The sequence below is a fragment of the Heliangelus exortis genome, chromosome 7 (assembly GCF_036169615.1).
Source record: "Heliangelus exortis chromosome 7, bHelExo1.hap1, whole genome shotgun sequence".
Lineage (NCBI taxonomy): Eukaryota > Metazoa > Chordata > Aves > Apodiformes > Trochilidae > Heliangelus > Heliangelus exortis.
Genome location: NC_092428.1, coordinates 8,044,063 through 8,070,653, shown reverse-complemented (window position 1 = coordinate 8,070,653; position 26,591 = coordinate 8,044,063). Strand labels below are relative to the sequence as shown.

Here is a 26,591-nt window from a genome sequence, read left to right as displayed (position 1 = left end):
CCCTGGTGAGGCTGCATCTGGAAGATTGTGTCCAGTTCTGTGCCCCTCAGTTCAAGGAGGACAGGGAACTGCTGAAAAAGCCCAGTGCAGAGCCTCCAACATGATTAAGGGAGTGTAGTATCTCCCTTATGAAGAAAGACTGAGGGAGCTGGATCTCTTCAGCTTGGAGAACAATGAGGGGTGACCTCATCAACGTTCATAAATATGTAAAGGAAGAGTGCCAAGAGGATAGAGCCAGGCTCTTTTCAGTTATGTCCAATGACAGGACAAGGGGCAACAGATACAAGCTCAAGCATAGGAGGTTCCACAGAAATGTAAGGAAAAATGTTTTAACTGTGAGAGTAACAGAGCACTGTAACAGGCTGCCAGTGAGTTTGTGGAATCTCTCCTTCTCTGGAGACATTGAAAACCCACCTGGACGCCTTCCTATGCGACCTCCTGTAAGTGACCCTGCTATGGCAGGGAGGGTTGAACTAGCTGATCTCTTGAGGTCCCTTCCAACCCCTAACTTTTTGTGATTTCTGTGATGTGATAAAGACTTCCAGCTAGGAGTCCTACGTTCTCCACTCATTGCTGCCTCCTGATACAGAATCTAGAACCAAGATACCAAGAATCACAAAACCAAAACTGTGTAAGAAATCTGGTTATTCAGACCATGCAATGAAATTCATAGTTTGTTTATCTCTAAATTTTTTGAGGTTGGCACTTTGAATCAAGCCTCTTAAGAGGCTGCTACAGCACAAAGTACTCTGATCATATGATGCCACTTTTCAGTCTACAAGTAGATAGTATGCTGCAAAAGCATTAACAAAAGTTCCAAATGCTCCAACTTCCAACTCAATGTCTGGAATTTTGCTGAAAATTGAAAGTTTACAAAAGGTACAATGCAGTCCAGAGACATGCAGACTACCTTACCATCTACCTATCAGTCAGCTCAGGCTATTGCTTGTCCAGACAAAGTATACTTAATAAAAAAACCCCTATTTTAAAGTGCCTACATTGTAGCTGAGTATGTGTTTAAAGTACATATATTCCTTAAAAAGAAACAGAGATTAGAGTACTTATATTTCCAAAGTACAGTGCATGACAGAAGACTTAATGAAAGGAGAAAACCACAACCTTTCAACTTTAAACCTTAAAATTTTGAATAAAGCATGTGCCTGCAATTTAAATAAATGGAACAGCTTTGTCAGCTTTTGTTAAAATATTTGAAGGTCAGTCTTTAAAAGGCTGAAAAGGCATGTGTTATATTGAAACATTAAAAAGCCTTTGATTATGTTTAGGTTTACTAGATAATCTGATTACTTCAACAGATCTCCGTACCTTTGCCCAAAGCACTAAGATTTTCATTAAAATTATTTAATGTAGTTTTCAGAAGTTAACCAAACAATAAAATGCAGGATAAACTCCTAATTTAAACAATCTTACTGTTCTATAGCTATCCCTCTACTGCATAAATAAGCACTGTGCTAACTACCATGACAAACTGTTTGATTTACAGTTCCTACCAGGGAAACTATCTGTATCCTGTCCATAAAGACTGCATCTTGTCCATAGTAAGCCCATTTTACCCCAGCTCCCAAGCAAATGAGATAGACACTAATATTATTGGCAGAATATTTTTATAACTAATGGATGCATTTTGTTAGCAGTCTTCTCTATATGGGACACTTTGGGTTTAGGATACATGGAAGAAAACGGTATGAACAATTACAGGCTTCCAATGTCAAAATCCACATTTCAATCAAATAGCTGAAGTACTTGTTCATTATACATGATAAAAAAACTAAGCAACTGTGGATTCAAGAGTAATTTTGGCCCTTTAGATATAATTTAGAAGAGTCAGAAGATGACAGAGAAAATTAGGGATCTAGTGCTACATGAAGCACATTTGCTAGTAATAATCTCTGGGTAAGAATTTTATATATTGTTTACTGGAATAGTTAGTCTTCCTGGATACAGAAGACCACTGTTATGTTATTCTATCTCAATATATATAACTTATGGTCTAGCAGAGTGAAATGCAGTATTTTGTAGCTGCTTGTAAAACAAATTTGTCAAAGGTTATAAAGAAGAGTTTACTCTGTGTTTATAGAAAAGCAATTGTGTTTATAAGTTGAAGCAGCTATCTATTTGATACAAAACATGTCAGTTTTATAAAAGGCAAGCTAGAGAGCTAAAAGCACTCCATCCAAAAGTATTGAGAGCTTATAAAAGCTGATGTGTTAAAAAAAGATACTGGAGCTGCTAGCTCCAAGAAAAATAAAATATAAAGAGAGCTAATTTTGCCTCTTCCCTACCTAATACTTCTCCACAGGCAAAAAGATAACCTAAGTTTCATGTCTAGCTGTCTAGCTGATGAATTATGTCAGCTTTACTTAGTTAACAGATTTCAATACATGGACCATGGGAGATCTGAGAATCTGTGAACTATTTTTAAGAGGTCTATAAGAAAGTTCTAAGAAAAATAAATTCATAGATACTGTACACTATCCAATGGAAGTAAAGTTTCTAAGTTGTTCAACACCACCAGTGAAACCATATGAATGTTCTAGGAACCTGAACAGCTGAAAATCATTCATACTTGGATCTGAAGGATCACATAAGATTGTACACATGATGCTTCTACATAGCATTAAAATTAATTTCCAAAATAACAAGCAGTAATGTAAATACATTAGTCTATGTTTTCCATTTCCTGACCTACTGCAATCTAGCTCTTGTGCAATCTTAAAGTCTCTCTAAAATGCTACACAGATAATATCAAATAGTCAGATTACCCAAATAAGTAAGACCTTATCTTAGCTGTCATAATGAAATATCAGTGGAGTGACTTTCACTTACAACAGACCAGGACTGCAATAATTCTTAAATCATGAAAGTATTCAAGAACATATTAGTGAATTGACAAGATTAGGCAAAAATTTGCATACTTTTGCTTTTATCATACTTACATAAATACATATTTAAGTGTGCATATGTGATACATATATATATATATGTATACTTAAAAAAAAAAAAGTAGAAATTCTCAGGGAGAGTTATAAAAAAGCAAAATAATTTCTACAGAACTGAGGATACAGCATATCACTGACACTTTAGCAGATATTGTATCAGAGAGTAAGCTTTGTAACTTCAAAGCCAGTGCAGCTATTTTGCAGTATTTGAATGATTATTTTAGCTATTCTCATTAAGTAGGCATTTCTGGGAGTCTAAAAGAATTGCACAATTAATTCTAATTTAATAATTAATATTTTAGTGGTGTTAATTATTAAATTCATTTATCATCACTATAAGCTTTCTTGAGGTCCTAAAATAAGAAAAAGCAAGTACATATGAGACAGCTCCTTTGACATACTTCAGTCATCATGATTTGCAGGCAGGGCAGCCTATATTAGGCTTTTCAGCCAAATGCATTAGATCACACAAGACTGTGAATATCAGACCTGAAGTATGCTATTTTGGTAGAATATGCACTATGCAATACTGAAAGTGTTGTTCAGTTTTAATTAACTGAAACTTCACTAGTAACAGTAAGACTTTCAGAAATCTCATTTTCTATTCAAAGAACTTTAGATGTCATTTCCTGAAACACAAACCTTACTACAGATTCACCATCTGACTTTCACCAAAGTCCAGCGCTCCACTGTCTTTTCCAGCTAAGCTGTTATTCGTACAAAAAAGTACAACAGTATGCCTGACAGCCATGGTTCTTCTGAGGTTTAAAGCATAGTTTATCCTAAGCCACAGCAATTCTACCTTTTGTCTAAGAATAAAAACCCTAAGAATAGCAACTCAGCTAATCAAGACTGTGAAAGAAAACCCAGACCTGAAAACTGGTGGAGGCTACTGTCAAAGAAAAGTCTGAAATGAGCCTCCATTTCTACTTCCAAGAACTAGAAAAATGCTCTGTGACACCAGGGCTGTTCACCAGCCCTGTTCTGACACATTCCCTAAGCACTTGCTTTTAGTCACTATCAAAGACTATGGTAACAAATTGACTAATCTTTAGTCTGGGCCATTTCTATGTTATTAGTTCTTTATTGATGCATTATAGGTTCAGCATCAGTTAATTAAGGATGATATTTATATGATCTAAACACCATGTCTTTATGTAGGCCTTTGAAATTCATGGACTGTATCCTAAATGAAGGAACGAGGACAAGCCACAGTTGTCACTTTTCAAGACCTTCAGGGAAACAAGAGGAGGCTATTCTGTTGTGAAAGAGCTGAGGCTATATTAATTTCAGGCTGCTTTCATTGTCTGCACTGCCCAGTGCAGAAAAACTTGCTCAGACCATGGCTTTGACACTCAGTATGTTTGTAGTTGACAGGCATCACTGCAGTTCTCTGACTAATCAGGGAAGGATGTAGATTTAAACACTGTACCTGTTAAGTAATTTCTGAGGGAAATGTATATTAAAACCATATGCGAAAACTGCAATAGAACAAGAAGGTCTATTTAATTTTGTGAAGATGATTAATGTTGGTATATTTAGGCTATGAAATTTGTCACTAAACTGTCTTCTATATTTTTGCTTTTGTTTTTACTGATAACTTGTTACTGCTTTGATTAGTATTTCCTTCCCTATATTCAGGGACATGTACTCCAGTCAGTAGTATTTTTCACACAGGTGTTTGAAGTCCAGGAATAAGTTCAAATTTTAGTAACTCTTCAGCTGTGTGTATGCCTGCATTTGACTTTCTCAGCATTGGCTTCTACAGCTCTTTCTTCAGAGACTTGATCAGTTTGGGCCTTTATGAAGAGGGTAAATATAGTATGCATTTAAGTTCTTACCCATTCATGTAACTGACTGAAGGTCAAGCCTATTAGATTCACTTCAGCTCACATTAATTATCCCCACCATTGAAGGTGATGTAACTGTAATTCCAGCTAATTAAGTCTGTAATATTGAAACAGAGTGCTTAATAAGGCACAGCATGGGAGAGTCAAGTTAACTCTGTCAATTTTCTTTGCAATAATGCATTTTGTCATATAAACAGCCCAATAGCCTAAGATTTCTAGATTTGCATTTGGATGCCACTTTCTGATTGGCATAGGCAAATGTATTCCACTTGTGATAAAATATCCTTCATTGGCATTCAATAGCTTTGCTGTAACTAAATTCTAATATTGAAGAAGACAAATCTTACTTTGTATTCTAGAAAATGTAAGAGAGAAAATGGGAGAAATACTCTCCAAGGAGCATCTAGTTAACAACTGTAAACAGGGAAGTATCTATCCTGTCAGTTCTAGCAATCAGTGTTAATTTTCACTGTCTTTGCATTGCTGTAGATAATTATATTCCTGTTAATTTACAATGATGCTCTAATCCTTAATTTAAAACTCTACTGAGATTTTGATTTAAGCACCTGAACAATCTTTTGAAAGATGACTACTAGGCAGAAGAATACTAGTAACCATGAGACCTAGGTTTTGTCCAAGGTTAAATATTCAAGGTAGAAAAGCAAAGAAAATTCCTAACTAAAGGAACATCCCAACAATGACTTCCATTTGATGGTGGCTGTTCATAACCTAGCTCATGCATATGGTTATAGTCATTCTCCATATTTCTGGCCTCCGGTCATATAATCTCAAAAGATACAGATGCTACAGTTTGGAAAAGCTGAGAATGCTTTTCTTACTTTCTGGGGATGAGGTGTGAGCTGGACCACAACATACATGCCTGCCCAGAGTTTCTAAGATGGAGCCATGGGCAGGGACACCATCCACTCGGCCAGGTTGCTCGAAGTCCCACCCAGCCTGGCCTTGAACACTTCAGGGAGGAGACATTCACAGATTCTCTGGGCAACCTGTTTCAGTATCTCACCACCATCACAGCAAAGAATTTCTTCCTGATATCTAACCTAAATCTATCTACCCTCTTTAATTTTAAAACCTTTATCTCTTGTCATATTGCTGCATGCCCTTGTAAAACATCCCTCTGTACTGGAAAGCTCCTATAAGGTCTCCCAGCACCTTCTCTTGTGCCGGCTGCACAACGCCAGCTCTCTCATCCTGTCTCCATAGGAGAGGTGCTCCAGATCATCTTGGTGGCCTTCCTCTGGACTTGTTCCAACAATTCCATGTCCTTGTGTTAGAGTTCTTCAGAGGGGAGTGCAATACTCCAGGTGGGGTCTCAAGAGAGCAGATTAGAGAAGGAGATTCAGTGAATTCCCTTGACCTACTCACCATGCTTCTTTTCATGCAGCCCAGGATACAGTCGGTTTTCAGGGCTGAAAGAACACATTGCCAGTTCATATAGACCTTTCCATCAACCAATATTCACAAGTCTTTTTCCTTAGGGCTGCTCCCAATCAGTTCTGGATAAATTAAAGAGATGATTCTAAAATTCTACAATTGAAAAAGATCTTACAGAGATCACAGAATTCTACAAATTCTATTGATTCTTTACATAGAAAGTTTTAATTTAAAATCACTTGGACAAGTGTCCTTATTTAATGATTTCTGTATTATTTTAGTGTTAAATATTATTAATTCAGTAATTTTTTTATTGACAAGGCAGGTCTTCATGCTCTCTTGTTCATTTGGCTAGTGCTTAGCATGAAATAATAATTATGCTTTCTAAAATACTGTTATGGTAGCACTCAATGTAAAGTACAAGGAGAGCAAAAATCTTTTATCAGCTTTCTATGACAAATTTTCACTCAACCCTTGACACAAGTACAGGGACATTAATTATGCATAGACAACACAATAAAAACAATAGGTGCTTGTAAAAAGGTCATACAAAGGGCTACACAGAGCACTATAAAGTGTTTGTTATGACTCTGTGAAGTGATATACAGTGTGAAGAAGAACGTATTTTCCAAAAATTTTTAATGGTTCTAAACAAGGAAAAATAGCTAGTGTCCCCAAGGCTTTTAGATTGAATGTAGTAATAAAACAGAAGCACAGATGTGCCAAGCTAATCCAGCTTGAGGAATTAAAGTATTTCATTGATGTCACAACTTTGTCTTCTTTATTGGCTGTCACTATAATTTTCTTTTATGTACAGAAAAAAAGTCTTAAACTACAGATAAGTAGCAGCTTTTAAGACAGTCTTCAAATCTGAAAATAACGCTTATAAAAGTGAGCATTACTTATCAGCAAGAAAAACGGAAGTCCTACTTTGCTATTAAATTTATTACTAAAGATGAAATGATGAATTAATTCATCTGACCGTGGGACAATAAAGCTTAAAAAGAGGTTTGATTATTATGTCTCTATTTGTATAGCTGAGATAAAGTCCTTATAAAAAGGCAGAAGAGACATCAGGAATTACTAACATAGCTACAACTACATAATGCAAATAAAAGTACTGGGCAGTCTTCCCATTTTTATCTGTTTGATTTTATGGTTATAGATTACACCTGTTTTACCCACCTCATGGCCATTGTAAAGACTTCTTTAATTTTCTTTTCCAAAAGATGTGGTACCAAAATTTTTTTGTAGTAATTATAGAATTTGACTGTGTTGAATATTCCTGGAAACCCAGAAGATAAAGAGAGGAAACTACAAAACAGAAGATTCTTCTGGGTAGTTCACTTACTATGTATAATGACCACATACATTAGAGGATGTTCTCACACTGGCAAAAGAAAATTTCTATGTTTAATGGAAGGTTAAATGAAAGCCAGAAAATGTATAAAAAGCTGTTTCATATATGATAATTTAAAATAACTCCGATAAAGATTTGTAATGCAGCTCAGTGATTTTCCCCACTTATTTAATTTTAATCCACTTTTAAAGCACATTCTACAAGAAAGGAATCTCTTACTCCTGTGGGAGATTAGAGTAAGAGCAAAAATGGAACAGATCCTGGAAACATTAAAATTAATGATGTCTGAGAAATCATTATGGTTATGAACCTTGAGACTGACAGTTGTAATTCAAGGCTCACAAAAACTGAGAAACAGTTAAATAAACTGAAGGACCAGATGGTCTCAGCCTTTAGGGAATTCACTACAGACAGACAAAGTGGGAAACAGAAGTCAACAGTCAGAAACTGAAGATATTCTGAAGTGTTTTGAAGGGTATAATTTCTGATGGAAAAACCTTAGATAATTTGTCCAGACAAAACCCAAAACCAAATGGTGTTCCTGAAGACTGCTTTTCTATGAGATTTTTCAACACTAACATTACAAAAGATTCAGATTTGATATCTCTGCCCAAGTTTCGACTCCTGAAATGAGTTGTTTTCATAAGAACAGGCATCAAGACATATATTCAACAAAGGAGAAAGAAAATTTCCTCCCTCTTTCATTAGATTTGCAGCTTAATTTTTCTGACAAATAAATCGCTCAAAGTGATTAATGACCTGGGTGCCAAGGAAAAAGACTGAAACATAGATTTAAATAATTGCAGTATATTATTTCATTTAGTTCAGGAGCTACAGTGAAGGACAAGGAAATGGTTTTAAATAACTCTTTAGCCTTGCAAGAGGAATCTATATATTACCTTTCCTCTCCCATTTACTTACCAGATGGAATAAAAAAAGACAAGAAAAAAAAGAAAAATGAAAAGTGCCACACCTGCTTGAAGGATTATTTACTTCCCAGTTGTGTTCTCACTACAGAAGAGAGTCATAATCCATATTCTACTGAAATTCCTCATGTTCTATAATCCCATGGAAATTTAAGATTAACGTAACACTGATCTAACTTCCTTGGAAAATATGACAGCTACCACTATGTTTTGAAAGAAAATATGTATTTACTTTTATTTTATTTTTTAAAGTACCTGAAAAGAATTTAAAATTCTATATTTTAATATAACAAGTAGTATATAACTTATATAGTATATAATTTGTATTATTTATATAATTTATACAGTATTTTTCAAACAGATTAACCAGAAAAATATTTGTATAATAGAGTCTTCCCTATTTGTGAACATATTTTCCAGGCTCCTCTTTTGGTACAACTGTTGTATCTATTTAGCTTCTAATAGTTCAACAAATAGGTTGCTTTCTGTTCCATAGGGTGAGGTCATTAGTTTCTTTTTTAAAATGCTATTCAACATTCAAAATTCAGAAAATGCTACAAGCAAGGAAGATGATTTTGATTAGTGGAATACCGGGTAAGAGAGAGGGAGTTTGGGAGGAGACTCACCAGTCCCTCCATAACACTTTGAACTAATAGCAGAAAACAGAAGAAAAAGAAAAGGAGTCAGAATTCCTGGTACTTCTGTGGAGAAAAAAGTTGCCTCTTAAAGTAAGTTATTCTATAGTGTGGTTTATGACCAGTAAGAGGAATAATAAGTCGGAAAACAAAATTAAAGTACTGAAAGACTCACCCCAGTGATGGCCTGAGAAGTGTTACACAAGGGTGGCACACACCATGAAAAAAGATTATCTACACCATTCTGGAAGACATTAAACATCAAAATGAAAGAACTCCACTGTTAATTTCAAAACTGGTGAAAAATTTGACCAGCTAGTAAGTAGGATAGATAACACTGAAATTCGTGGAAAGAAGAGAATGGCCTGAAACTACCCATCAAAGGTACTCAATACTTTTTCAATAAAATAATAACCACGAACCAAAAACCCAAGCACTGTGAACAAAATTAAAGTTATATTAACAAAAGCCAAAATGCAGAAAATCCAAGGTAAAAGTTTTATTCTTGAATTCTTCTTTTGGACAAATGCAGATGACCCAAAAGATTCAGAGCAGCCCTTCACTATTCTCTGTTTTGGTTTTTGTTTGTGTTTTTGTTTTTAAAAAGTAATACTAATTTACCAGTAAGATAATCCGTACTGAAAAGGACTGCAGCAGCACTAGTGCAGTCACTTGGGTTCAGTATTGGCACTACAGCATAAAAAACTAGTAAGAGTTACTTTAAATCCCTGGAAGAGACTTACCACCAAGAACCCCTCTCACACATAAAGACATATATATACAAATTCTATAACAAAAATTAAAATCATTCTACGAATCAATTTTTTTTCACTGCTTCCCTTTGTTTAGTGTGACTGCAGGCAAATAAACAGTTGAAATCAGTTTCCAGTGCCTATGTAATCCTATGTAAAGTCTACAAGTCTGTCATTCCTAGAGAGAGACTAAATGACGTCTTATTTTCTGTGCTGCCTGCCTGACAAGTAAATTACCCTGCCATAATTTCCTCTAACTGAGAAAAAAACTGCATGTGCATTCAAGTGTCAAGAAAAACTGGTCCCCAAAATTTATAATTTTCTTTGTGGTACTTTCAGACCTTTACATCAAGGAGTTTTTTATAAAAAAAAAAAGATAAATTATTTTTTATTTTGTCAGTGACTTTTGAGACAGAATTTTGAATTGTAGTATGTTCAGACAGACAAGTAACTGCAGGTTCCTTTTGTCTTATCCCAGTATGTCTCTTAGAACTTCTTTATATATTTTAGAGTAAACCACTATGGAATAAAAAGTGAATTTGTTTCAAGCTTTTGAAAATACATGGAAATAACCAAAACACACAGAATAAAGAGCAGTAATAAAATTTCCTGCTCTATGATATTGCTAGCTGCTTACCACGTGAAAATGGGTGGGGATTACTACAGTTTCTATTAGGTAAATATTTCACATCAAACATGCTAAATACAACATAAGGAATTATTTACATAAACTTAAAAAAAATTCAAATGCTTTTATATATATATGTATATCAATTACCCCTTTCAAAACTACCATTTGATGCATTGTTTACAGGCTAACTACTACAAGAAGATTTTAATAGTCTCAAACGCTATTTTCTGTTAGTACAGACTAATTTTCTGTAAGTAGAATTCAAAACAGCCATTGGACATATGACAGGCCTAAACCATGTATATGATTTCACAGTAACAGGCCTGCTCACATCTGAGTCCATCAGTTCTTAACACGGAAAGGAAGGTAGGTATTTGTGGAGACAAAAGCAGCAATGAATATGTCACTTCTTATGAAACTGTGAGTATTATGTAAAGCTTAGATTTATTTATCTGGTCACACTAATACTATGGCTTTAAGAGATGATATATTTTATAATACGATTTTGTTCATTGCTTGGCCTTACTGATAGTAAATCTCTTTGATCCTGATAAGGTCAGCACAGACCATACCATCAGACAAACCAAATATATAATTAATTTATTTCAGCTTCTCTTTCTTAGACCGCTTCTGAAAAGATTAATGACAAAACAGACATCTATTTTCTACAATCAGTGGTGGTAAAAAGAGCAGAAAGCACCAGCAACAGCAGGTTACTGCCTGCCCTTTGTTCTAACATCACCAATGAAAACAAACCAAGAGCAGGCACTAGTAGGCACACCTTCCTTAATCAAGGTTCTTTCAAGAAAGTGATTTGTGATTTATAATATGGTAACGTGAGTCATTTTCCCTCCATGACATTACCAGTAAGTAGGAAAATAAATGGCTTAATATTTCTCTGGCTGATTTGCAGGAATATCTAACAGTTCAAAATTATTAGCCTGATATGAACTCAACTTTGTTGAAGAGAAGTGGAAAAACCAGACAGATATAATTTACCATAACTACATAAAATTGTTGCAAATAATCAGAGATCAAAGATCTTGTAAAAGAATTAGTAAATTAAAAAAAAACCAAAAAGAAAGTTATTATATTGCTTAGGACATCTGACTGTAAGAATGACTGGACAGATGTTTTTCAATTGCTGTACAATTTGTGAATCCTCGTACTCTGTTCGCCAGTTCTTGCTAGTGATGCCAGAGGGATTTGATGATTATTTTCCAGTAAAATATGCAAAGTAAATGCACTGTGAATGTGCAAATCTTGTACCCTGTTTCATTACAGTAACACATTTATTTTGACTGATTTTTATACTAAGACTGAAGCATGCTGTTACTAAAAAACTCTGAATTTTAATAAGTAAAGTTGTATTCAGCTTCTCATAATTTAAGTCAGTGGCAGTAGTTATTGTAATTTAGGTATTTGCATAAGTTCGTGGAGCAGTTACTGAGCTGTTTTTATATGATTTACATTGCACATATTTAAATGTACAATAATAAAAAACTTTGCTAAGTAAAAAGGTTCTACAGCAATTCAACAATAAAAAGAGCCTCAGGCTCACTGTGTACTATTTGTCCCTTTTTTTCCCAATCACCTAATCTAGTTTTTTTTAATTTTCTAGTTGTTATTGAGATGGTCTCCGAGGAGTCTGCCTAATGATCAAGCATAGAATTTCTTTAATTTAAAGGAAAATAATTAGTGCTTTCACAACAGAAGCACAAAAGCAAACATGAATACTAAATGTATGAACTGAAGGCTGCTTGGAATTCTGTTGTACATAACATAGGTGTAATATTTTAACTGGTTTTCAAAGTTTGCTGCAAAGATTTCAATGCATACTAAAGAATTTACTATATTTGTGAAGTCTGAAAGTATTATCTGCACATCATTATCTTCACTGAAATGTTGGAAGACCATGGAAAAAAGAAAGACAAGAGATTCCCCAAAAAAGACCAGAGTAAAGATTTCACAGGCAAAATATACAATAATTTTTTTAGCATTTGAATCATGGTGCTTTTTTTTTTTTTTTTTGCCCAAACATAAAACCTAAAGTAACATAATTTAATGTTATTGATTTTAATTTATTTCCTTTTCTAATATTGCTCTATTTATTAGGAAATATACTTTGTATATGGTTCACACCACTCAAATTCTCTCCAAACATCTGAAATAGTACTTTATATCCACTGAAGTTCTTTCCATGAACTTGTAGTAAGGTGTATGATACTGGTATACAGCAACAACCATACTTTCTCCTTTTACTCCATGATACCAGACATGCATGATTTCTCATTATACTGAAGAGACAGGTCAATCTTCATATAAAATTGGCCGAGAAGTATCAGTAGGTTAAACCCTTAACTATTTTTCTAGAAGGATATTATACCATGTCTTTCTCACAGGCTTCTATCAGAATAACATCCTTATTTCTCTGAAAATATGAAAAACTTTGCTATTTATTAGAAACCAGTTTTTACCCTGAAACTCTATTTTAAAAAACCTTGTTAAACTGTGATTAACTTTTTGACAGAGTATTATCCAGTAACTTGGGCAGCTAATAAAATTCTCCCCCATTTGACACAATGATGCATGTTACTTGTCAAAAAAATTTAGTTGCATATCAATTATTCCAAGCTTACCATGTATTTACCAGAGGTAAAAGTGGACTCATCCTCTTGAAGTAAAAAATTTCCCTTGGGTCCACCAAGTAGCAGTAGTTTTTATCTCAGCATCCATCTCTTTTCAAAGCACTTGACAAAACCAGTTAAAAGTTATATCTTTATCTATTCATAGAATCATAGAATTGGCTAGATTGGAAGGGACCTCAGAGATCATCAAGTCCAACCCTTGATCCACTACCGCTGCAGTTCCCAGACCATGGCACTGAGTGCCACACCCAGGCTCTTTTTAAATATCTCCAGGGATGGAGAATCCACTACTTCCCTGGGCAGCCCATTCCAATGCCTGATCACCCTCTTGGTAAAGAAATTCTTTCTAATGTCCAACCTAAACTTCCCCCAGCACAACTTGAGACCGTGCCCTCTTGTCTTGCTGAGAGTTGCCTGGGAAAAGAGACCAACCCCCACCTGGCTACAACCTCCTTTCAGGGAGTTGTAGAGGGTGATGAGGTCTCCTCTGAGCATCCTCTCCTCCAGGCTGAACAGCCCCAGCTCCCTCAGCCTCTCCTCATAGGATCTGTGCTCCAGTCCCTTCACCAGCCCAGTTGCCCTCCTTTGGACCCGCTCCAGGACCTCAATCTCCTTCCTGAACTGAGGGGCCCAGAACTGGACACAGGACTCGAGGTGAGGCCTCACCAGCGCTGAGTACAGGGGCAGAATCACTTCCTTGGACCTGCTGGCGACGCTGTTCCTGATACAGGCCAGGATGCCATTGGCCTTCTCAACTACCTGGGCACACTGCTGGCTCATGTTCAGCTTCCTGTCAATCCAGACTCCCAGGTCCCTTTCTGTCTGGCTGCTCTCCAACCACTCTGTGCCCAGCCTGGAGCTCCCCATGGGGTTGTGGTGGCCAAAGTGCAGGACCCGGCACTTGGCCTTGTTGAACCTCATCCCGTTGGAATCAGCCCAAGTCTCCAGTCTGTCCAGGTCCCTCAGCAGAGCCCTCCTGCCTTCCAGCTGATTGACACTTTCCCCCAGCTTAGTGTCATCTGCAAATTTGCTGATGATGGACTCAATCCCCTCATCTAAATATCAATAAAGACACTAAACAGAACTGGAACAGAACTGGAATGTATTTTACATACATTATCCAGCAAATGTACAATCTTAAAAGCATACAAACATTTCTGAGTAGAATGCTAATAAAGACATTGCTGTGTTCAGAACTAATTTGATTCTCTTTTTCAGAGTTACAGGTCTGCTATTGTAATATCTGACCTGTATGTTTTCAAAATTTTAATAACTTAGTCAACTTTATACTGAACTTTGTCAACATCTTACAGTGGCATACCTATGAAATGAACTCCCAAAATAATTTTGTCTCAATGTGAATTAGGTTTTCATTGTATTAAAAGAAGCATCGATACTAAGTATAATTCAGGCTTCCTTAATTCCTGTTTTTTGAAATCTGAGATCAGAATCACCAGACAATGCAACATATTCTGTCACCTGAGAAACGTTTGATAATTTCTTTTAAGTCTAAGAAAAACATAAAAGTGTTTAGCCAATAAATTTGTCCAAAACCTTCCCCTTGAACCTATTTACTAATAATTTTGTCAAGTAGGTGCATAAGCTGTTATTATTTATTGCTGTGACAAATATAATTTGGAATCTTTGTATGGAAACTTATCTACAGTGAGGGATGCAAGAATCAACATTAGTAGCCTTAAAGGTTTAATATTTTAGATCTATCTGGATAAAGATACACATGAGAGAAATCATGTCCATCAGTTACTGTTGTTAACTAAGTTTTTCTGAGTTATTCTGTACTGGAGAGTGCTTGCGAAGACTACATAAAACCACTGTGTCTCAGTACCAGAAGTTTGAATTCCAGCAAATGTGGAGTTAGCTGGTATACTTAAAATCTAAGAGAAGTGTTCTAAACTGCTTTTCAGAGGTATCTACCTGTTCTCAGCTCTTTTATTTGGGGAGCTCATGGAAATGGTTAGGTGACAAGATTAGGCCTCTGCAGAGATTTACACTAGGCAACTGTGTATTACTTTGTTGCTGCTGCTACCATCCCTTGCCAAGCTAAGTGCCTCTGCTCAGTTAAGATGAATCTTCATTTTCATAAACGCTTTTCCATCAGTGACATTGTTTCATTTTCATTGTGGGCTAAGTAAATGTCCAACACAAGAATAAAGCCAAAATATTTTTTTTTCTTCAGCTAGCAGACATCTTTTTAATTTACCAAATACAGTCATGATACAAAGTCTACCTACTATTTTGCATAGTATTGTATTTGTATGGTATTTTGCTCAGGGAATCATAGAATGGTTAGAGTTGGAAGAGACCCAAGAGATGACCCAGTTCCAAGCCCCCTGTGTGGGCAGGGACATCTCCCACTAGATAAGGTTGCTCAGAGGCCAATCCAGCCTGGCCTTGAACACTTCCTGGGATGAAGGTTCAGCAACTTTCCTGACACTCTGTTCCAGTGTCTCACCATGGGAATCATGGGAAGAATATTCAAACAACTAAAACTTACAAAAGTGTCGGCTGAATTGTTTCAATATTCACCATGTTTAAATATTTTGGACTTTTTAGATTTTAACTGAAAAATCCCATATTCAAAACAATTTTAACCTGGGGCAATCACAACCCCAGAAAATTCAGAATTCATAGTATATTCAAATTACAGAAAATTCGGTTCATATTACAAAAAATATCAGGAAAACCCTATAACACAGACCTATCAAATATTTTTCCACCTAAGGGAGTCTTGCAACACTCTATAGATGATATTCTCTTTTTATGATAGTTGAAAATTGAAAATTTCTGCACTGCAAAAGCAGAAATGTATATTCAGCTGCTACCAGGATCATTTTTATCACGAGGCTTTCTGCCTATTGCAGAATGTCAGTCACCTTATCTGCACAGTATAAGCACAAGCAGCTGAAGGGCAAAATGTGCCGACAGCTTCTTCTGCCAAGCAAATGGAAAGAAAAAATTTAAGATTAGCTCAAAAAAGAATAAATATTAGTTTAACTGATAAGCACTGTGTTAGTACATTATTGGAAAAAGAATCAAATTACCTGACTAGTTTCTAATGCATTGTCTTCTTCTAGAGAAAACAGAATCATTGGAAAAATAAATCCTAAAAAAGGACATAATAAACATTAAAGGAAAGAGAAATAAAATGTCATAGAATAAATTGAAAGAGTAGTGAAAGAGACATAGCTGAAAACCGTTCTGATTGTATTGATTTGTATTGATTTTTCTAGATGTGCTCGATCTATAGGCAAGCTTCTCATCAGCAAAGTTTTAGAAGGTCTGATTTAAATTCTTAGGCATTCTTAGACAAGGATAAAACAACAGCCACAGATATTTTTAACAAGACTAATTCTTCAAAACCTTATGAGATGTAATATTTAAAAAGAAAGGGGATGGTATTGTGACTTGATGCCAGAGCACACGGATTTCTGATGTCAGAACACATGGCTTTCATAAAGTAGTTGGTCTTAAAATACATCATAACTCTTTCATAAAAGATTCTTTTTTTACTGTGGGTTGCATCTAATACTCTGGCAAGTCAATTAGGAAAGACAGCCTGCCTGCCTGTCCTATGGCAATTATCACCAAAGCAGGACTTACTAATGTACTCCTGTACTTTGCCATAGATAGACTAACAGGTACAGCTCTGATGGATTCACTACTCTCCCTGTTCTACAAGACTGACAACCTGCAGGAATACTACAAATTCCAATAACTTTGTCTGAATATGGTTAGATACTATACCTGAAAATGCAAACACTTCTTTCAAACAGTATGAGATTAGGGCCTCATTACAGAACATAGCCACATTGCCAGAAAAGCTTTCTGTGATGAGGCAGGAAGAAGCAGGATTTACTCTAACAAAAAGTGGTTTAATTGAAACAGCTCTAAGAATTTATCTTGCTACTTAAAGGTTATAAGGTGCTTGTACTACAAAATAAGTACTTAGGTGCCTATAACACAGGAAAATATAAACAGACAGAAGATGACAAAAGCAGCTGGATATCTTGACACGTGCTGTCAGCAGCTTTATAAAAATTCGATGTACCTGAGGCACCACACTGATAAGTTTTCCTTCATTCAGCTCTGCAGACTTACATGCTTGTTTAATCTATAGAGATAACATTGAGAAGTTGTTATGTATTTTTACTAAATTTTATGTTGGGCTGGCTGCATGACCCTGTTACATGGCATTACTCCAGTAAATTTATACGTACTGCATTTTCATTTTATTGCTGTTTATAGATAATTTTAAAAATCCAAATACTTTTTTCTATCCTTTTTTTTTAATTGTTATTATTTTTTTTTCACTTAGGGTGAAAGCAACTGCAAAATAATTGCTAAGAAAGCTATTATTATTATGTAAAAGTATGAAACTGTTGAAAAAGATATCTCAAAGATGTTGCAGTCAAGCCAATCACCTTGGCTCATGAGTTTTCTAGCCATTTCTGAACATTGCACTTTGCAAATGTCCAGATGTAACACAGCTTTAGAGCTGCAGTGACACCATGAGATTAAAAAGTACAGCATTTTTTCAGTACGCATCTCCACAGTTAAAATTATTTACCTTATTTCTTACTGGGATAAGAATAGGCCAGTCAGTCCTCTTGCACAGCTTAACAGGTGAAAACACTCAACAAGAATGCAGTAAAAAGGTGAAATGGAGAAAGAAGGAGAGGGAAAATATCTGTACTTCAATACTGATTTAAGAAAAAAAAAGACAAATGTGTTCAATGCGGCAGAGGTATTACAGAATAAGCTTCTTACAAGTCGCAGGATTTTTGATTTTTTTTTCTTTTAATCTGAAGAGTGTGCATGTGTTGAGAAAGTATGCATGATAAAAAAAAAAAAAGCTAGAACACATTAGTAGAAGTCTTCTTAATTTAAAGTAAATTAAACTGTTCTTAGACACTTCTATTGATACTTTCCTTCATAGCTATGTGGCCTTAATTCAATATACCTGAATTAAATTCCAGTTAATTCAGTTCAACTGAACTGAATCAAAACCATTTTTATTCTGGATAAGGGTGTCTATTACGAGTTTCACTTGAACACTTTCAAAAGTCATTCACATACATTTTCCCCACTGTCTGCATATAGACAAAAACCTTAAACAAAGGGAAATGAAGAGACAATGCATTGAATGCCACTAGAAATCATTATTTCTAAAATATCTTCAGCAACTTATACTTTATTAATTTAAACACATTTTAAATGCATAATTTCAATTTTGACATATTATTTACATATATATTGAAAGTTACAGAGGAGATAAGCTTGTGCTTACGTTTCAACTTAAGTAAAATGGAACTAGTACTATTATTACTTTTTTGCAGATCAGCACTGTACGCTTTCACACCAGAACAAGAGATCATACCAGCAAAGAAAACGACACCAATTGAGAAAAAGAGTTCAAGTGATAGAAAAGTTTTCCTACCCTTTTGTCTTCTTCATACATCATAGCTGTATGTGAAATCTGTAGCCTATCCTCTTCTTGCATTGATGACGTTTAATTTAATGTCCTGAAGTTGTGAACCTAACTCCAGCACTTGCTCAATGAGCTGAATAAACACCTCCTCCCTGACTCTTCAGGTTGTATAACAACTTTATGTCATACATCTGCACATTTTGACAACAGAAGATATATTTTGGCTTTTTAATCTCCTACTCATAGCTCTGTTGCAGATGACCCATTTCATTTTAAAGAAAGCTTATTCTCGCATCCTAATAATTATTTAAAAATTCCATTACTTGGACTGAAGGAAAATGCAAACAAATGTTACTGTTGTACCACTTTCATGAATACTGTGAAATCAGCAAATACATGGTAGCTCTTACCAACTGTACATATTCCTGAAAACAGAAAGCATATTGAAAAAAAAACCCCACATCATAATCTACATATTTTACTCTTCCTAGTGACTATTGTGTTTTAAAATTCATAGTATTGCTAAGAGTAGCATACTACTTAAGGAGTGCTGGAGTAGTTGACCTTAAAAGATCCTTTCTGACCCAACATATTCTATGATTCTATGATAAGCCTGATCAAAAACATTACCTTCTGCTAAGGATGAGCAGATAATTAAAAGAAGCAACTGGTTACAAGCTCATGCTTACAGTGTCTCAATACTTACTAAATTATTACTGATGATTTAAGTTTGGCATATACCAGAGCACCCTTGAGCCCAATGCCAAGAGAAAAATAAAACCTTGTAGAGTTTCTTAAATGAAGATACAAAATAGGACCCTAGTCACTGTATGCTTGCCCCACCCTCACCCTCTATTTTTTTTTCTTTTTTTTTTTTTTTTTAAGAACTAATGAACTGGTAAGATATTTCAAGGAATTCACAGATCATTAGCCAAAATAAATAAGACTCTTTTTTCAGTGGAATGATTCCACTGGGATTACACAGTGGTAAATCAAGCCCAAATAGTACAGCAGTAGGTTTTCTGAGAACCTATTTCACAGTCAGCTACCAACAGATTTTAACATTCACTGCTAGTTTTCAATTATGTCTAGAGAGATATTCCACATAGTAATGAATTCCCAAGAAACAGAATGCAGAGAACCACTGTGGCAAAAGGTACTCTGTGAGTCTGATCCTCTTTGAAAGTTCCTTACTTAAAGAAAATGTGCTTTATTTCAAACACACTACATACATTCTGACAAACACTCCCGTTAGACATTTACTTTCTAGAGACTTCACTTTAATCAGACATGAAACGTCAGAAAAGGAAGAATCAAAATACAGATGCTAAATCAGTCAAGCACATTTAAAGCCAATAGAGACTGGAAATTATTGTCCTGGTGAACAGGAGCTGCTAACAGAATAGTTTGCAATGAATATGTAGTTCCATTTTATGGGGTAATTAAGAACGTACACATTTAAAAGATCAGTACCACTCAAATTGTGTATCTGATGTTCTGTGGCTTTTCTGTAGCTGACTGCTATCATCTGAAGTGTGGCAATAAACGATGAAGAAACACAGCATAGCTGTAAATAACTTTTCAGTACAATGAGTCTTATAATTATATGCAACTTTGACAGACCATGTTTAGTAAGTTTCCAATCTGTTAGACACTAAATGGTACTTATCAAAGCGAGTATGTAAAATCCAGGAGGCTCAGTGTAATATAATGTCACAGAAATGGGAATGATTTTTTTTATTATTTTTTTAAGTGTCAAGTCCTAAGCTTACTCCTTTTCTTTCAGAGTAGCAGCATATGCTGGTCAGTGATGCATACACTACACAGCTGTTACATCTACTCTATGACCTGTACATCTTGAATCAGCCATTATGTTTTTCAGTTCTGGTTCACCAGACTTCTGGTCTGAGAAGCTTTAATCTAAATTTAGCAAAAGAGAAAAATTCAGTGTTATCTTTTCTATCCGTAACACAGAGCCTCCAGCCTGTTTTGCTCAAAACAATTGGCCAACTTTTTTTGTAATTTTCCTTTTAAACAGTAACACAGGATGTATGAAAAAAATTAACATAAGGGTTAATGGCAGAAAACCTCCAGGACTGCAGTTTGATAGTGTATGAATATATATTTGCAGGCACAGAGAGAGGATGTTAACAGATGTGAGGTTTTTAGCAATGATCATCACTCCTGTTCTCAGGAACATTTGGATTCATGGTACATTAAGAAAGAGAACTATTTCTACATCTAAGAACAAATATAATGTAATCTAGTGATCTTTTCTTGATATATTTAATATAGATTATGCCAACCAAACACAGAAAAGCCAAAATGGAGTAAGAGTTCCCAGTACGAACATTAGTGAGCATATCAACATTCATTTATTTAAATATCAGATTCTCAATGAGATGAACTCATTAAATACTATGCACACTTTTGAGAGTTACTCAATGGGACAGTAGTCATGCACTTTGCATCCTATTTTAGAATACACAGTACACATATTAACATAGAAGGGAATAATCTGAAAAGGAGTATAAAAGCAGTAAATTGATTTCAAGTTTACTATTTTCTCCATCTCCTTACCTCACTCTTTTCTACTTCATTTTGCTCTGTATTTTTTAAGAGACATTCCTAAAGTTCAGAAAGTAGATCAAACTCAAACTAGCTTATAGGCACCATAAACACATAATATATCTTGTCCATGTGCACACTGCACAGAAACCAGAACTCCAGGCCTCAAAATAATGAAACTTGCTTAAAAAAATCTGTAATGAAGTTATTTACATAGAAACAGGTGTATCTGCAGATGCATGTAAGTTTAACATTCCTTTCACACAAAACTGTAGAGTGGTTTTGAAACAATTTAAAAACAAATTCTCACATCATTATTTCAGCTATGTAGTCTTACACCGTATTAGAGCAACAACTACAAGAAATTTTTTTCCTTCACAGAATTTTACATATATTTTTAGAATGAAAAATGCTAATATGCAAGCTACATTTAGATTTACCATGATATAGAACGTCTCAAGTTCTACAAAGCTATAACAGTCAGTGAAATAAGGAAGTATTGAATCCTTTAACCTAAAAAAAGAAACAACATATTTCTGTAAGTACCTCGATGGGATTTTTTAGAAGTAACAAAATATTCGAAGGTGAATTACCAGCCAAGCTCACCAAAAATGCATAAAGATCTTTCTGCTGAAGTAAATAACCTTCTCACAAACAGCAAACAGGGCAATATAGACAGTAATACTATAACTCAAACTTCATTTCCTGTGTCATGGATACAGTTCTGCAGCATTCTCATCTTTTCATGAATCAACTCATGGATATAGTAGTCCCTTCATAAGTAATATTAAAAAAAATATTCTACATTATTGTACTCCCAATTCTACACTGTGCCTAAAATATAAAAGTATCATACCCACTTCCTGTACTGAAAACTTGTATTTCCATTGCTGACATCCACTACATACTCAGTAACAATCATCTACCCAGATATAGGTATAGATAGATAGACAGATGGATAGATATACATACAGACACACAGTCTCCCGAAAACTCCAACAAAATAAAAATTAGTGACCAAACTTCCACATAGAAAACCACACAGACTAATTCCTTAACATCCACAAAACCAAACACCACTCAAAAAATCTTTGATCCATGACCTCACATGCTGTTGCATTTTCCCTGAGCAGATCAGAGAAACTCTGGACAACACTATCACTTTTTCACTTTTGTAATTAAAAGACCGTAGGTTTCAGTGGGCACATTTCTGCCATCTGCATGTTCCTTCGAAAGGAACCTCCTTGCCTCTGTGCCACTGACCATTTCCCCTTGATTCTCAAAATCACAGCTGGAGACTCGAGAGTCTGGAAACAACTAGAAATAGAGTTTATAGGAGAAAAACCCATAATCAGAAAAAAAATATTAGCCTTATCACCAGCTAATCACCTGCTAATCACCTGCTAATCAACGAAGAACTTGTTTTAGTGATCTCCTTGTCATCATCAAGCTATGTGTTGTCCAACACAAGCCATCAGGTTAATGCCAACCCAGAAATACCCCCCACCACCACCAAACTTTTAAAAACAATTCTACAGCTACTAAAATGATCCATTTAGCAATTAAGAGCTGCCTTCTGTAACAGAAAAAAAATTATCAACTAGCTAAACAATCATGAACCTGAAAAGATTTTGAGAAACAATATTTATTTATTTACTGTATGTTCTGTTAGATAGTATCTGTCTTCCTCGGTAAAAATAAAACAGGCATAAAAAAAATTTAGAAAAGAGTAGTTGAACATATTCAACTTTATATAAATTTCTATGAAAAATTATAAAATGTTGATTATTAGTGTAGTAAGAAAAATAAGAATCAGGGTATAATTCCTCAAATGTCAATGCAGAACTGGAAATTTCAGTAGTTTTCTACTTGTTCATTTTTACCTTTTTATGATTAAGTTAACCTAAAAAATGTTCTAACAACCAATGTACTGTGTTTTTAACTGTTACAGTGTTGATGCATTTTTATTATGAGATTTATCTTAATTAGGATATAAACTATTATTTAACAGCAGAATGCACATGAAGAAGTCTGATGGTTTATAGCAAGGAGACTAATCTTGCAATGCCCTTTGGGAAAGAGAACTTTTCTGTAACGAGAGCAACAGTGCAGAAAATCAAAAATGCTGATGTCGTAGTAGGCATGTATATATAAAGCTATTATATGAAAATGAATAGCAGTAAGCAGCATAAATACACAAATGGATAATTTGAGCTTTCTGGAAGAAAGAGAAGGGCATTTTGTCTTGTCTGGTTTTGATGTTTAAATTAAACCCAACTAATCAACAGAAGAACAGACATTTTAGCTATTTACACAGGTACTACTCAGTGTACAATCTAAACATGTCTGCAAGAAAATTGCATAGAAAACACCAGTTTACACACAATATTGCTGTAAGTTCAAAGTAATTGAAAATTCTTCCCAGATCTTTTCTTAGTACTGAGTGCTTTTATCTAGCTTATATTCTATTTTAAAACACAGGCTAAATGGCTATAATAAAAGAGATATCAACAGCTACTTTTCTATACCTCCCACACATTATGTCTAAGAATGAAGAAGAATATAAAAAAAATTATTTTTAAATGTAAAAAATATAATGCGCGTGGTTATCCAGAATACTGAATGAACACACAGGATATGTCTGGATAGATGCCAAATCACTATATTTAAAAAAAAAAAAAAAAAAAAAAAAAAAAAAAAAAAAAAAAAGATTATATTTACAATAAATACACCCCATGTAGAATAAATATAAAGGGACTGAGCACGTAAAATACAAGTAACTTTAAAATCTTTACATCCATAAGATGGTACCTTTGTGATGACAAGTTATGTTCATAATTGTACTCACCCTTGTAGAAGAATTCTCCAAGGAACCATACAGATTGCCAGTGTTGCACTTGAAATTTAAATGTTGATCAGACTGTTGATTTGTTTCCCAGTTTCCCAAATCATGCACTACTGACTGATCAGAATCTGCAGATATTTTCTGGAAAGCAGTGCAAGTCATTCCTGTGAAACTAGATGGCTTAATCATAAAGGCTTCCAGAGCAATATTGTGGGATAGCTGTGAAAACATTGAGAAGTACATATGATGATAACTCATTAAGTATTACTATGTGTGCATTGTGTCTTTACAGTATATCTTTTACAAACGATTATACACGCTCTTGCTTCCATACATATGAGTAAGTTGAGAAGAAAAATGAACTTATTTAAGAATGAACTTTTATTTAAGAAACTGATCTAGAGTTCTAGAGCAGCACAGTGGGCTTGCTTGAATCTTCTTCAGGAATATATAAGTTATTGTTTTGTCAATTTTGCAATTATGTCATTATCAGCTTCATCAGAATCAATCCTGGTTTAAAGCAAAACAATTATTAGTGAATTAGCAATGGAAGTAGTAGCAATTACTTAACAGTGAATAAGGATACAATTTGTACCTCACAAATAAAGGTGAATGATACCAAACAATTTGTTGGATTTGTTTTTAATAGATCACTTTCCATTAAAGTATTTAACATGACTATATGGTTCAATGAAATACCATGTTACATGTCTGCAGTGTAACCCTTAGTGAGGTGATGTGTCCAGACAGAAATTGTAGCACAATGCAGTGATATGAGTTTCTATCCTCAAACCAGTGTATTTATTTCAACACATTTCTTTATATGAGGTAAATAGACAACTTTGTAATCAGGTTGACTAGATTAGGCTGCTGCCACACTGATTGAACAACAGTTTCTTCTTCCAGGCATAGACTGTTTAGGCATCTGTGATTTTAAGTATTCTGCACATTGTTTGAAATCTAAAGATACCTGAGTTAACCCACAAACCATTAGGTTTCATAGAAGGATCACTGTACAAATATGGCAGTTAAAAATTACTATATTTTGATTTTTTTTAAGCAAATTAGCAACACAAAAGCACCTTAAATCCACCTAGCAAAAAATGGCGTGAATCCTTCAGATCATATGAAATGTGCTGACAAGAAATGACCTCACCAAAGAAAATCCCATTAAGAAATTAATCTAAAGAAAATGTTTTGCATAAAAAGAGAAGGGCATGACAGAGGTTATCCTAGCTGTATAAAAGCCATGGTATCAGAAAAATGAAATCTTAGCATGAGACACGCTGCATGGCTTGCCGGTCCTCTTCTGAACTTGAAGAAAAGATTTTTGAATGCACATTTTTCAGTCACCGGTGATTCTGTATATGCCCAAAATGCAAGTACTAAAGTCTTTATAAGCAATTTATTTTACTTTTTGACAAAAATAGAAAAAATACAAAAGCTTTCAATAAATACTTCATATTTTTAATTAAAAAAGCAATATCTATATTACTTTTAAAGTAAAAGTAGTATGAAGATTCTTTTAATTTCTAAGTTCCTTAAAAATACCTTTTAAAAATTAAATTTCCTCCTCTTCTGTCTATGCTTGAAGGTGATTTTTTTCTTGAATAAAAATGTCAAAGATCATTGAGAATCAAATGAGCTCAGTATTAAAAATCCAGTGGCTTTTTATTGAAAAAGTCCTAAAACCTGAAACTGGGTTTACGTGGATAATTTTTTCTACTACAGGCAAATAGACTTTCAAGAAGTTAAAATGTTCACTGCTTGCTGAATACTATTATCCATATCATGGCAATGAAGTTACATGACTCAGTTAAAACTCCTCTGTGGTAAAAGGTGTTATTTAATTTGGGAAAAGCTATTGAACTATTCCTAACTTCATGTTTCCTGATGTAGAATGGGCATAACACTACTTCCCTATTTCACATGCTTAAAGGCACCATTCACCACAAGGACCAGACCAGATTGCTACTTCAGTAAACTGAAAGCAACACCAAAGGAGGCAAAGACTGGGCACACAAACAAAAAGCCACACTGGAAATAGCCTCAAGTATTTGAGCAGACTCTCCAGGGATGGCTATTGAGGCTATTGACTATTTTCTTCCTTTTCAAACTGGACATCTGACATATACACAGAAATAAAACAAAAGCAGGAGCAAAGAACTTCCCCAGAACAATTCTGAAGAGGAATTAATTTGGGGTTGCTGAGGGATACAGATCCATTCTGGGACCTTTTACCTGCCCAGGGCACACCCTGCCTCTCTGGCTGCACCTTAGGGCCTCTGACGGGGCTCCTGTCTCCTTCACTAAGGCTCAGTATCAAGCTGAGGATGCTTCAAGGTCTCAGATGAGATCCATGGCCGCTGTGTTGCAGCCCAGCCACCAGCCCTGTCTCTCCAAGCCCACCACTGAGCTGGGGCTGCCCTCCTTGCCACAGCCTGGTGACCACTAGATTGTGACTGTGCCCGGCTACTATCACCAGGCATGACCCTTACCCTGATCTACAGCCTCTCATTCCCTACCTGGCCTCATCACCATCACTAAGGATGTGCCCCTGTGCTTGGGCTGCCCC

General features: G+C 35.1%; 1 protein-coding gene across 2 annotated transcripts in view; it reads right to left on the bottom strand.

Moving 5' to 3' along the window:
- Positions 1-26,591, bottom strand: part of ADGRA1 (adhesion G protein-coupled receptor A1) — a 241,772-nt gene that overhangs the window by 74,042 nt on the left and 141,139 nt on the right. For both annotated transcript variants that reach the window (XM_071748609.1, XM_071748610.1), the window contains one exon: positions 24,020-24,235. In XM_071748609.1, coding sequence (XP_071604710.1) covers positions 24,020-24,235 — 216 coding nt within the window. The remainder of the gene's footprint in view (positions 1-24,019; positions 24,236-26,591) is intronic.